Here is a 12,615-nt window from a genome sequence, read left to right as displayed (position 1 = left end):
AATTCCAGTTATAGCCCCGTTTGAAGGGACACATAACAAATTACATAAGGTCATAATCCCCAAATTTCTGAGCCACTCCCCCTGTGGTTTACCAGCAGGACACACAATGGCAGCAGGTGAAAGGCTTAGACCAGTTCTGTCCAACTTCTGTGGTACCAAGGGCTGTTTTTTTTGCCCTACATGATGGAGGGCTGGTAACGGAAGGCAGTTTTCACCACTTCCCTTGTTTAAACCACACCCATGTTATCACAAGTTCTTATAAGATCATAACCACATTAATGGTGGTAGCGCAGCAAAAACCCAAAAGATTGGTGCTCACTGTAGGGATATCACCTTCATATGTGAAAGAATAATGTCATGTTAAGACACACTCTTAAACCCATATGCCTCCTTTTCCCCTGTGGATCACACAGCAACCCCCACCATATAATTATGCACCTTAGGGACCATATAATGACTATTTCCAAATGTTAACAAACTCCCAGAACAAACCTCTGCCGGGTTCACCTTCCACAGGCAGGGCAGGCAGAGTATGGCACATACAGGCAGGGTAGGGCAGGCAGAGTTTAGCACACACAGGCAGCATAGGGCAGGCAGAGTATGGCACAAACAGGCAGCATAGGGCAGGCAGAGTATGGCACAAACAGGCAGCATAGGGCAGGCAGAGTATGGCACACACAGGCAGCATAGGGCAGGCAGAGTATGGCACAAACAGGCAGCATAGGACAGGCAGAGTATGGCACAAACAGGCAGCATAGGGCAGGCAGAGTATGGCACACACAGGCAGTATAGGGCAGGCAGAGTATGGCACACACAGGCAGCATAGGGCAGGCAGAGTATGGCACACACAGGCAGCATAGGGCAGGCAGAGTAAGGCACACACAGGCAGCATAGGGCAGGCAGAGTATGGCACACACAGGCAGCATAGGGCAGGCAGAGTATGGCACAAACAGGCAGCATAGGACAGGCAGAGTATGGCCCAAACAGGCAGCATAGGGCAGGCAGAGTATGGCACACACAGGCAGTATAGGGCAGGCAGAGTATGGCACACACAGGCAGCATAGGGCAGGCAGAGTATGGCACACACAGGCAGCATAGGGCAGGCAGAGTAAGGCACACACAGGCAGCATAGGGCAGGCAGAGTATGGCATACACAGGCAGCATAGGGCAGGCAGAGAATGGCACACACAGGCAGCATATGGTAGGCAGAGTATGGCACACACAGGCAGCATAGGGCATGCACATGCAGCAAAGGTGAAGCTAAAACCTTCATAGAACCTGGGGAGGGGCAATATAAAAAATTGTATACAATCCCCTTATTTTATTTTCCTTGAAAAATGATACAGGAAAAACAAATTTATAGTTCTCCTTTTAGCAGTAGGTGTCCTGCAACACATAATGTGGTGTTTATACACTTCTCGCAGTGTCTGCTAGAGAATGGGCGGCACAGTTCATAGAGTGGGCTTTAACATCTGATTTGGGGGAATAATTGGTTCAATACCTGTGTCAATTTCTTGTTGGCTAGAGGAAGTCATTGGTAAGATGCTTAGTCCCCTTGTTCTGGCAAACAGGGTCAGACTGGGGCTACAACCCCAGGGGCCCCAGCCGCCTGCGCATAACCCCAGCCCCTCCACACACACACACATCAAAAACTTACCTAGGCACAATTGGGGAAGGGAGGTAAGTGGGGGGAGTGCCTGTGGGGATCTTGTCTGGGTTGGCAGGGCCCACCAGGTTTTTCACGAGTGTTAGGCCGGCCCAGTCTGACCCTGCTGCCAAATGCCAGAGAGGCCACTGTAAGATGCCATAGAAAGTCATTATTTAGTGGGCTGGTGGGGGGCTGTTTGGGCCTCTGTGCCTGTGAAATGCCAGGGCCTATTTTGAATCCCAGTATGGACCTGTTCCTGCACCTAAGGAACCAAAGCGGGAATGTCCAATGTGCTACTAAGCTACAATTTCCAGGATCTGACTACAAAATATAATGATAAATATATGGGTACTTCATGCCTAACCCAGGGTTCCTGGTCTGAGGATAGAAGGGAAGATATCAAATTTACTGTAAAGGGTGGCACACAGGGATCATTCATACACTGAAAGGAACCAGGTGAATCCATGTTCCTGCTGAGCTGTAGGAGCTAGACAGAACGGGTCAGATTTAGAGATGTACCACACCTAAGTTCAGGTCCAGGCAAAGGCGACATACCATTCCTATAGTCTGTAATTACATTCCACAGAGGAAATTATGCAGACTGAAGCCTCCCTTTTCACACACACACACACAGATTAATCACTGCTTAGATGCAGGAAGGATAGCTGGTCCCCAGCAACCAAAACTGGAATGGTCATGGGCTTTTTGGAATTGATGCAACTGTCATGTGTCTGGTTTCTCTGGAAGTGATACAGACTGAGAGGGGTGTGTGTAAGCCTTAGTGGTCACGCAATGTGTGGTACAAACTCCTATCTACTCAGCTGTGGTTCTGCTTGTGTTCCTACACTAACACTGGGAGTGATAGATCTAAAGATTGATATTACTTATGCATAACAGTACCCAAACATAACTAGACATAAATTGACATCCAGCGAATGTAGTCAATGAATAAATATATCCTAGGTCAGAAAACTGGTCTGCCCAGGCGAGATACTAAAGACCTATTAAAGACCATTTAAGTATAGAATGAATGACCAGGTCCTCCCATTGTTACCCTGAAATGGTCTAGTAGTCTAGAATGGGGTGCCCCAGACCTAATCATTTTAGATGTGCTGCACAATGGAAATTCAGCTCTTTGCAGCCCAGGGTGCAAGATGTATGCTCTGTCTGGCTAAAGTGTCCTAAACCATAGTAACAATAGGAGGACCTGGTCCTTTATTCCATTCTTTAATGGTCTCCAGTATGGTATTTAGGCAGACCTGTTTCAATCTTTAGATTGCTCCCAGTGTTAGAGTAGGAGCAGAGGCAGAACCACAACTAAGTTGTACAGCACACTGTGTGACCACTAAGGCTTACACACACTCCTCTCAACCTGTAATCATTTGCAGAGAAACCAGACACATGGCAGTTGCATCAATTCCAAAAAGCCCATGATTATTCCTGTCCCCCTTTGAGGATAGAAGGGAACCCCCAAACCTCTTTTACCCTTTTTTACCCTTGAGCCACATTCTAATGTAAAAAAGGTTGGAGAGCAACACCAGCTCTGGGGTGCCAAATATGGGCAGTAATTGGCTATTTGTAGCCCCTATGTGGACTGACAGGAGGTTCTGTTTGGCACTCATGGTTTTTTGCAACTAAAGGAATTCCAAAATAAACACCTTCTTTGAGGCCACTGGGAGCAACATCCAACAGATTGGGAAGCAACATGTTGTTTTCAAGCCACTGGTTTGGAAATCACTGGTCTAGGAAATAACAGTGTGGCTAGGCAATTAGAGTCATACTTCCAGTAAGGGAGACTTCCAGTTTCACTCCTTGTTCCCTCTCTCACAGGGACAGACTGGTGTGTGCATTGCCCACCAGGGCTGTCGGCCCAGGGCACCCCACCCCCCAAGCACACGTATTTATCTTTGGCACAATCAGGAGAGGAAGATCAGTGGGAGTCCGTTGACAGGGATTAGGTGTGGGTTTTTTTCCAGTGTTCCACCGGCCCAGTCCAGTTGGCACAAACTGAACCCTGATAATGTAACAGATATGTACTTTGGCCTGAAAAAGGGGCCTTCATTGCCATAAAAGCTTCCAGATATAATACTTTTACCTTAGTAAATATGTAATTTTTTGCTACAAGACATTACTTATTTTCCTTAAATTATTTCTAGTGCTGAGAGCTGTTGGCCCCTTTGTTAGTGTCCCTAGACTCAACACATCCTGTAGGGGGCACCCTTTTAGTGTGGCTGTGCTTGCAGGCGCAATAGCAATTATGTATCATATCATTATGTACCAAGCACCTAGATTTTTAAATGCAAGTAAAAACTGACGGGCTGGCACGGGGGTCTAGTCATTTTTATTGCTGATATACAGACTCATATTTTCCAAGGCCAAACATCTGTTTCAGGAGTGATTGCTTGACATGGTGTCTTTGGAACAAATTGCATATAAAACAATTTTCTGTAGACAGTGAATACATCATTTTGACAGAATTCCATGATAAATACTGTATGTCACTAAATGTTAGTCTGTGAGGTCTTTGAGGGGCAGGAACCTGTACCTTGAGTTTTCCTATGGGATTAGTAATTCTGTCTCTTATATTTATTAGCTGTATTGTTGTAAATAACCGGTGTCAGGCAGCATACTAATAGGTGCTAAATAAGGAAACTTACATAGGCTGCAATGAATCATTTTAGTGCCACAGGGATACTCATTAATCTTTGTATGCCTTTTTGGCACCATTGCTGAGCCTGCAGAACCTGTTTCCCCGTTCTCTATGGCATGCACTTCCCTCTGCTCCAGGCCAGATTCCCAGACTCTGCTGCATGCATTCATGGGTCATGGCCACGTGCACATCTTTTTTTTGCCCCCATTGCTCTGTGAAAATATAAAGGTTGCCAACCTGCATTCTCTCTTTAAAATAGAAACTTGAGTCCCATTCTAATAACAAGAGCAGGGGAACATTGTTGAGGGAGAGTGTGTCAGTGGTGTCCGTAGACTTTTCCAGCTATTTAGAATGCCCAAATGGAGGACAGCAGGTCCAGACTGGGATTCATTAGGTCCCGGCTTTTAAAATACACAAACAGCCCCCCCCACAGGCCCAATAAATAGTGAGTGCCTATGGCAGTGATTCCCAATCAGTGGCTCGGGGGCAACATGTTGCTCACCAACCCCTTGGGTGTTGCTCTCAGTGCCCCCAAACCAGGTAGTTATTTTTGAATTCCTGACTTGGTGGCAAATTTTGGTTGAATAAAAACAAGATTTACTACCAAATAAAGCCCCCTGTAAGCTGATAGTGTGCATAGAGGCTGCCTAATAGCCAATCACAGCCCTTATTTGGCACCTCCATGAACTTTTATGGTGCTTGTGTTGCTCCCCAAGTCTTTTTATATTTGACTGTGGCTCACGAGTAAGAAAGGTTGGGGAACCCTAGTCTATGGCATCTTACAGCAGCCCTCTGGCATTTACCATAACCCACAGATTGCCAGTGCGTGTCTGCCAGACAGAACAAATATCAACTTGAATTTTTGAGCATTTTTGTAACCATGGCAAATCTGGTTTTATACCATCTTAGATCAGTAGCATATCTGTGCCGTTTTCTACAACCAATAGGCCAAGTCAAATCTTTGTAGGTTGTTCCAGCGCAGGTAATACAGCTATGGGACCTGTTATCCAGAATGCTCAGGACCTGGGTTTTTTTTTTTTTACGGATCTTTCCGTAATTTGGATCACCATAATTTGTCCGCTAGAAAATCATCTAAATATTAAATAAAACCATTAAGATTGTTCTACCTCTAATAAGGATTCATTATATCTTAGGATCGAGTACAAGGTAATGTTTTATTATTACAGAGAAAAAAGAAATCATTTTTAAAAATAAGAATTATTTGATTAAAATGGAATCTATGGGAGATGGACTTCCCGTAATTCTGGAACAGGTTTCCATATAAGGGATCCCATACCTGTATGTGTAGATATATATATATATATATATATATAGATAATATACACATTACACATACAGATATTTCAATCTTTCAACCCTCGCACTGAATGCTGGGCATGGATGGTTTCAGAGTAGATCCCTTGGCTCTAAGCACCTTAGTGGGCCCTTGTGGCTAAGAAGCATGAGCGATGTTTGAGTATAAATTCCTGGCAGCTATGACTAACGCTGATGTGTCTCAGAATGATCTATGCACAAGGAAGCGTCCCTATGGGTTTCAACAGTCAGGAAGAAGAGGCTGAATCAAACCCAGACACAGGTGTCTTCTAGATAATAAGTAACCTACTGCCGGCCCTGCATTCAACTGGGAACTACTTACTGTCTCTGCTGCTGCTGCTCAAGTAACATCATGCACTGCAGAACTTTCCTCCTCTCCATCAAGGCATGTTTGGCCTACAGCCTCCTGCTTACTACAGCATTAAATGCTTGTTAATGAGTTTGCCATGATCTATCGAAGGATAAAGGCATTGTGATCCCTACTTATAATACCATTTTCTGGGGCATAATCTTGAATGGAAACCTGTAGATATAAATGGGAGATCAAAGGGCTTTGTAACATGGTACTAGTGTATGATATCAATGTGCAAGTGTGTGTATCAGTCACTATGAATGTGTGTGCGCACTACTGTCAGCGCATTAGACACCGTAGATAGACCTAAAAAAATAACAAAAAGCCACAACATTAAAATCTTTATCCCAGCAACATTCATGTTAAACTCAGAATAAAACAGAACTGTATTACCATAGATATATATATATATATATATATGGCTAACAATATCAAGGCATACAATATAGCCCAAAATTTGGACACCCTATGTGTTACAAAGTTAAAATCAGGTCCTTCTGAGTTCCAAAGTGTCCCTAAAAGCAACGCCAACATAAAAGCTATTATTTGGGCACATGTATTGCTAAGGGTGAGCAACTACACAAAAACCCCCTAACATTAGCATGGTGTAAAGGTCCAATACTGTTGGACTGACCACTGCTGTTAAGTATAGAAGAAGCAGACCTGTTCCCTGGCCGGTGGGGGGGCGGGGTGGGTTGGTTGATCCAATCTTTTATAGGATCCTACGCAGAGGCATATGGAGCACCATATTCTGTTCTGGAGAATGGCATCATAAGTAGCAATTAGCATAGCTTTATGAGAGACAGATCATGGCAAACCAAAGTAACTGGTGTTCATGATGCAATAAGTAGAAAGTTGAGCAGTGGGGGTGCAGTAGATGTGATCTATTTGGATTTTGCTATAGGTTTTAATCCAGTGCATTGTAGATAACTGCTTTCTGAACTAAGTTCTGTTGATCCTGGCAATGTTGTTTGTACATGTATAGGAACCTGGCTACAGGATTGGGTACAGAGGGTGCTTTGTCAGTGGCACATTCTCTACATGGAATAGGGTTCTTAGCAGGGCCGGATTTACTTGTGGCACCCTCCCCTGTCTCCGGTGCGCTCACTCCTCCCTACCATTTCCCTTAGTGCCTGGCTGCACTGGGGACTGAGTGGGCAGGAGATTTAAACAGCTGTAAAACTCCCATCCAGTCCCCAATGCAGATGCGACCAACAGGCAGCATGCCACCCCCATATCATTGCCGCCCTAGGCCTGGGCCTTTGTGGCCTGCCCTGGTTCTTAGTGGGGTCCTTAGTGGATAAGTTGACATTAAAATAAGTGAATGTAAAATTGATGAGCGTGCTATTCTAAGAACTTTTGCAAACTACATTCATTCGTTTTTTTTTTCAAGATTTGAAGATATTAAATGGAATGTTTACTCTTAATATGAATGAATTATGTTACAGCAGTGCCACCTGCACATCGGTAGTCGAGGAAATTGTCAGGAGAAAGAAAGAGGGCTGGTTCTTGTTAGGAAAAACATTAGAAACCTCAGAAAATCTCTCATTTTTAGCCCTTCGGATGCTCTTTGCCGGCTGAATGAACCTTGAATTCCTTATCCAGCTTGGTTTCCCATTTCTGCCCCCTGTTGAAAAGAGATATATGCAGATTAACTGAAAGGAAGGTGCACGTGCAATGAGTCATCTGATTGGCTGGCACACTTTAGCCAATTGGATCAATGACATGCAAATTAAAGAGCCACGTGTTGTAGCATTGGATCCCGAATTTACTACTTTATGTTCTTTGGCTCTGGGATCAGGATAATAAAGGTGCATAAAAATATAGAGTTTTCTTTCCTTATGCAAGAAGGCATACCAACCATATTTGGATGGAGAACCCCTTTAGTGTAGGTTAGTGATTCAACCAATCCACAGCCTCATTCAGAAAGTCTAAAAAAAGCTAGAAAGAAGTCATGTGGTTTTTCTCTGGCTGTACCAAAGTGCAATGACTTTTAGGCTTGGCTTTACAGTGACTGTACTGGCACAACCTTGCCTTTAAGTCTGTTTCCCTAGTACTTCAGAAATGACCCAAGTCAATTGAAGTGCAATGTATTAACAAGAGATCAAAAGTTCAGGGTGAAATTTAATAATGACAATAAAAGTGAAAACACCCATTTGTTACCAGTTTTTATAATTTTTTTAATATTCAATAAAGTTTTAAACAACACAGGCCTTGGGCAGTAGAAGAAGTCCGCAATGACAGTTCTGTAATTGTGCAGCCATCTTGTCTTGCTTAGTCAGGTAACTGGTCAGCCAGCTGGTTTTTTCAAGGAAGGATCTCTTCCTATTGTTTAACTGATGCCACCTCCAACAAAGTCACAGAATATTTCTAACCGAACTCCCGTGCCATGCTAGGGCTTATGGGTGCTCTCAAGCAGCACCCAAGACTGTTGGAATGTCTCTAGCCACATTGCCTTTCCATTGAAATTCGACCTTGACAACGTCATTTGTCAGCCTGCGCTAAGGCATCCTTCAGCTTCTTGGTCATACTGGGAATGAGGTTCATGTGCTCCTCTGCACATTTAATGACACAGCCCTCCAGCTGGGCTTTCACTTGGGCTTCTTTGCTCCCAGAGTCAAAGGAATCTTTAGCTTTATCGTTGCAGTGCATGGTACAGCGGGCGAGACGGTTCTGTAGGAAATAAAGGTGGTATGGCTGCATTAAGATTTGGTCAGGGTTAAGATTTCCTATATGAATATACATGCCTCCCTAAATCTCACAACTGCACCCCACTATGGTGCATATACACAGTAGAGCACATGTACACCCGTAAGTACAGTAAGCAAAGGGAAATTTCTACTGCCATCGCCATTTTATTCCCACAATGCAACATTTTCCCCCAGAATTCCAGCATCACTGTGGTCACAAGGGAACAATGTGCTTGGTGCAACTGTGCTGCACCTAACGGAATTGCATTTAATTCTGCATTTCTACAGCAACTGTGCAAGCATTTAGTTGCAAATCAGACACAACTGCACAGAAGTTTGTCTGGCATCATTTACGTTGTGTAACACCTGCACCCGATCCTTCGCAAGTGTACTATGTCTACTGACCCTGGTCAGGCAGTGGTGGTAGCTCCAGGGTTCCTCAATGTCCATAGGTGCAGCAGCGCATCATTGAGAACAGAAGGGAGGATGGGCTGAGCGCAGAGTGCAATTATATGGAAGTGCAAGGAGCACATTGTCCAAGTGGTTTTACGTGCAAATAACTGTGGGGAAATTGTGGGGACCACAACTGCACTTGCGGACATAAATAAGCCCTAGTGTCTTTTCACTGTTCTGCTCTGTTGCTTTATTTTTTATTTAAAAGAACTTTGTCTCCCTCTAGTGGCAATAGAGTATATTGAATCTGATTCTTGAACTACATCATTGGTCTGTATGAAAATGATCCCATCTCACTGTGCCTTATTATGGTACTCCCCTTGTTTCTGAGCAGGAAGTGTAAAATGCTAAGTAAATTTCCATTTTTCCGTGCTGCTGCCCACTGTGTCTTCAATGCAACATTCTAACTGTAATGTATATTTGTACCATTACTGCACAAAATGGCTATAGCAGTTACCAAAATTCAGATATTAAACAGGTACTTTATGTGGGAGCAAGGGAAAGACACGCCACATCAATGGGAGATTTGTGCTACTCACCTGAAACCTCTCCAGCTCGTTGGTGACCAGACTCTGTGCTTGAGCGAGAGGCGTGTGACAGCGCTCTATACAGTGATGCACCTGCTGCATGGAAGCGCCATTATCCTCACAGCACTGCGCGCTGCACCGGAACATCTTCCCCTGCAAAGTACTGCTGGTTAGTGACTGAGACCCGCTGCCCAAGGCACCATCACTAGAGAACGTGGAGCCATTCATGGTAGGTACCACTTACAGTAACACATATAAATACAATAAGGAACAATCTCTGCAAAGCATTGTGTAAATGTGTCACACAACTGAGTAAAATCTGGAGCAGGGCTACATGAGCCCAGCTGATTGGGTGCAAGTCAGAATTGGAGGTCATTGCTATGTATTAATGCATCCAGTTCGCAGAGTCTGCTTTTCTAAGCCTGAGTCCCTGCTATAATGGTACAAATGCTGGGGGCCCACTGCTGCACAGATATGTGTATTTGGAGCCTGCTGGTCACTGCTGTGAGGCATCACTGCTTTCCCAGTGCACATGTTGGCCTATTACACACTCACTTCATGCTCCAGCAGTATGGAAATTAAAAAGTATATGCATTTCATCAAAGCTGTTCAAATATAAGCCTGGGAGCTCAGTGTGGCCCTTTGAGGGATAATGATGGATCCTGCCCTGCCCTATGGCTCAGAAGGTGTTTGTACAGGTATGGGACCCATTATCCAGAATGGGGTTTTCCAGATAAGGGGTCTTTCCGTAATTCAGATCTCCTACCTTAAGTCTACTAAGAAAATTATTAACAGTATTTAAACCTTAATGTATTGTTTTTGGCTCTAATAAGGATTAATTATATCTTAGTTGGGATCAAATACAAGGTACTGTTTTATTATTACAGAGTAAAAGGAAATCATTTTTAAAAATGTGAATTATTTGATTAAAATTGAGTCTGTGGGAGATGGGCTTTCCGTAATTTGGAACTTTCTGGATAATGGGTTTCCGGATAAGGGGTCCCATACCAGTATGACAAAATCACTGTCCCACAACACAAGCTGGATAGCACTGGTTTAAGCAATTTATTTGTGTATGTCCTGACATTTTATTTGCCATGTACTATTGCCACATTCACATTCTGTGCTCCAAAGGTTGATCAAATTGTCAACAATTATAAACATCCTGCAAGTCACCTGATCACCTGAAGTGGATAAAACATCCCAAGCCAGCTAGAGGCCATTCATGAACTATGAATAAATAAAATATGATCCCCTGAACCAGCTACAGACCCTGCATCTGCAACAGTGTCCCAGAGAAGAAGGCTGGGGGTCCTGTCTCATAGGAACAAACTTTCTGCATGCAGATTATTTTCCCATTGGCTTTGGTTATGGTTATGGGGGGCATTAACACAGTCGTGTGACACAGATATAAATTGCAAACCCCTATGAAAACACCAACATCCCAGACCCAAGGTAATACTGATGAGCTACTGTTTTATACTTGGGGGTCTCTATTTTGGATGCATATAGAAACACACTTTTGGTTTTTGTGATGGTTATTCTCGTAGTGTATATATATATATATCCAACAGATCATATTAAGTGGCCTATTAAACAATTTCAACATTAAAATATATGTATATAGGGATGCACCAAATTCACTATTTTCAGATTTGGCCGAACCCTGGATCCTTTGTTAAAGATTTGACCGAATTCCAAACCAAATTTGTACATACAAATTAAGGCAAGTAAGGGTTAAAGAGAACCCCACGCAGAGTGTGACAAAAAGACAGGTGTTTTTAAAAATTCGGATTTGGTTCGGCCAGGACCTTGGATTAGACTTAATCCTGCACCGAATCCCGGATTCAGTGCATGCCCTTGGTGTGTTTGTGTGCTACAATAGCAGGAGGCCCTTAATATATAAAATGGCAATTTTCTATGTAGGATTACCCAATAGCACGTGCTACTAAAAGAAGTATATTTTCATGCAATTTATTTAGAAGATGCAGGGTTTTACATCTGAGCTGTTTATGCAATATATTTTTATAGAGACCTACATTGTCTGGGGTATAGATTTCCTTTGCTAAGAGGCTTGGGCCACACTGTGGCTTTCAAACATAAGTTTTACTCATTTGAACTTTTTGCCCCAGTTTCTTTTTCCCCCAGTTTCTTTTTGCCCCAGTTTCTTTTTCCCCCAGTTTCTTTTTCCCCCAGTTTCTTTTTGCCCCAGTTTCTTTTTGCCCCAGTTTCTTTTTGCCCTACCCATTTCTGATGAAGTTTGCAGCAACAGTACTTGCGGTTTAATGGTAAGGAACAGAAACCTGAACAGAAAGATAAGTCCCTGTGCTAAGCAAATGTAGCAGGAAAACTAGTATGTTATATTAAAGGACAAGTAAAACCTGGTATATAAGGCATCCCACAGCCATTAGTCCTGTACATTAAAAATGACCAATTCCTATTGGACCCCCAGGCATTTGTGCCCCTTCCATTCAAGTGCATGGGAGTGCTACCCCAGGGGGACTTTGAATGGCAGCAGAGTATAATAAAAGAAGTAATGGAAGATGGGCTGTAACGCCCTATGACATAAGACTAATTACACCAGACTATGGTACCTGCATTTTCCTAATGTTGTCCCTTTCCAAGCTCTTCACCATAGTGTCTATCGCATTTTGAAGCCGGTTCTGCTGTTCCTCTGCCATGTCTGACAAGCGTGTGCTCCAAGGGCAACGCACCTCTCTTCCGCCCTTACACATACCCTTCCGGTTACGGCTTGCCCTTACTCTAACTCTACGGCATCTACGTTGTTTTGCGGCAGACATCTAAGCTGACCGACTAGCTTCCATAGCCCCAAGTTTTTGTTAAATTCTTCTATAACCAATCAGGGAAAACGTATATATGTAATCAAATTTGCAATATTTCTTATATACTTTAATATTTGATACACAATGTTATATTTAGCCCAACTAAAGCCGGCTAAC

The 12,615-nt window shown here is 43.4% G+C and overlaps 1 protein-coding gene across 1 annotated transcript; it reads right to left on the bottom strand.

Annotated features, from left to right (window-relative positions):
* Positions 1 to 8,144: 8,144 nt before the first annotated feature.
* Positions 8,145 to 12,341, bottom strand: fam136a (family with sequence similarity 136 member A). The gene is given in 3 exon segments (NM_001016187.2): positions 8,145 to 8,658; positions 9,668 to 9,808; positions 12,250 to 12,341. Coding segments are annotated over 3 exon segments (417 nt in total). The 5' UTR covers positions 12,337 to 12,341; the 3' UTR covers positions 8,145 to 8,469.
* Between the last annotated feature and the right edge of the window lie 274 nt (positions 12,342 to 12,615).

This window comes from Xenopus tropicalis, chromosome 3, assembly GCF_000004195.4.
Source record: "Xenopus tropicalis strain Nigerian chromosome 3, UCB_Xtro_10.0, whole genome shotgun sequence".
Taxonomy (NCBI): Eukaryota; Metazoa; Chordata; class Amphibia; order Anura; family Pipidae; genus Xenopus; species Xenopus tropicalis.
This window is presented reverse-complemented; position numbering and strand designations above follow the sequence as displayed.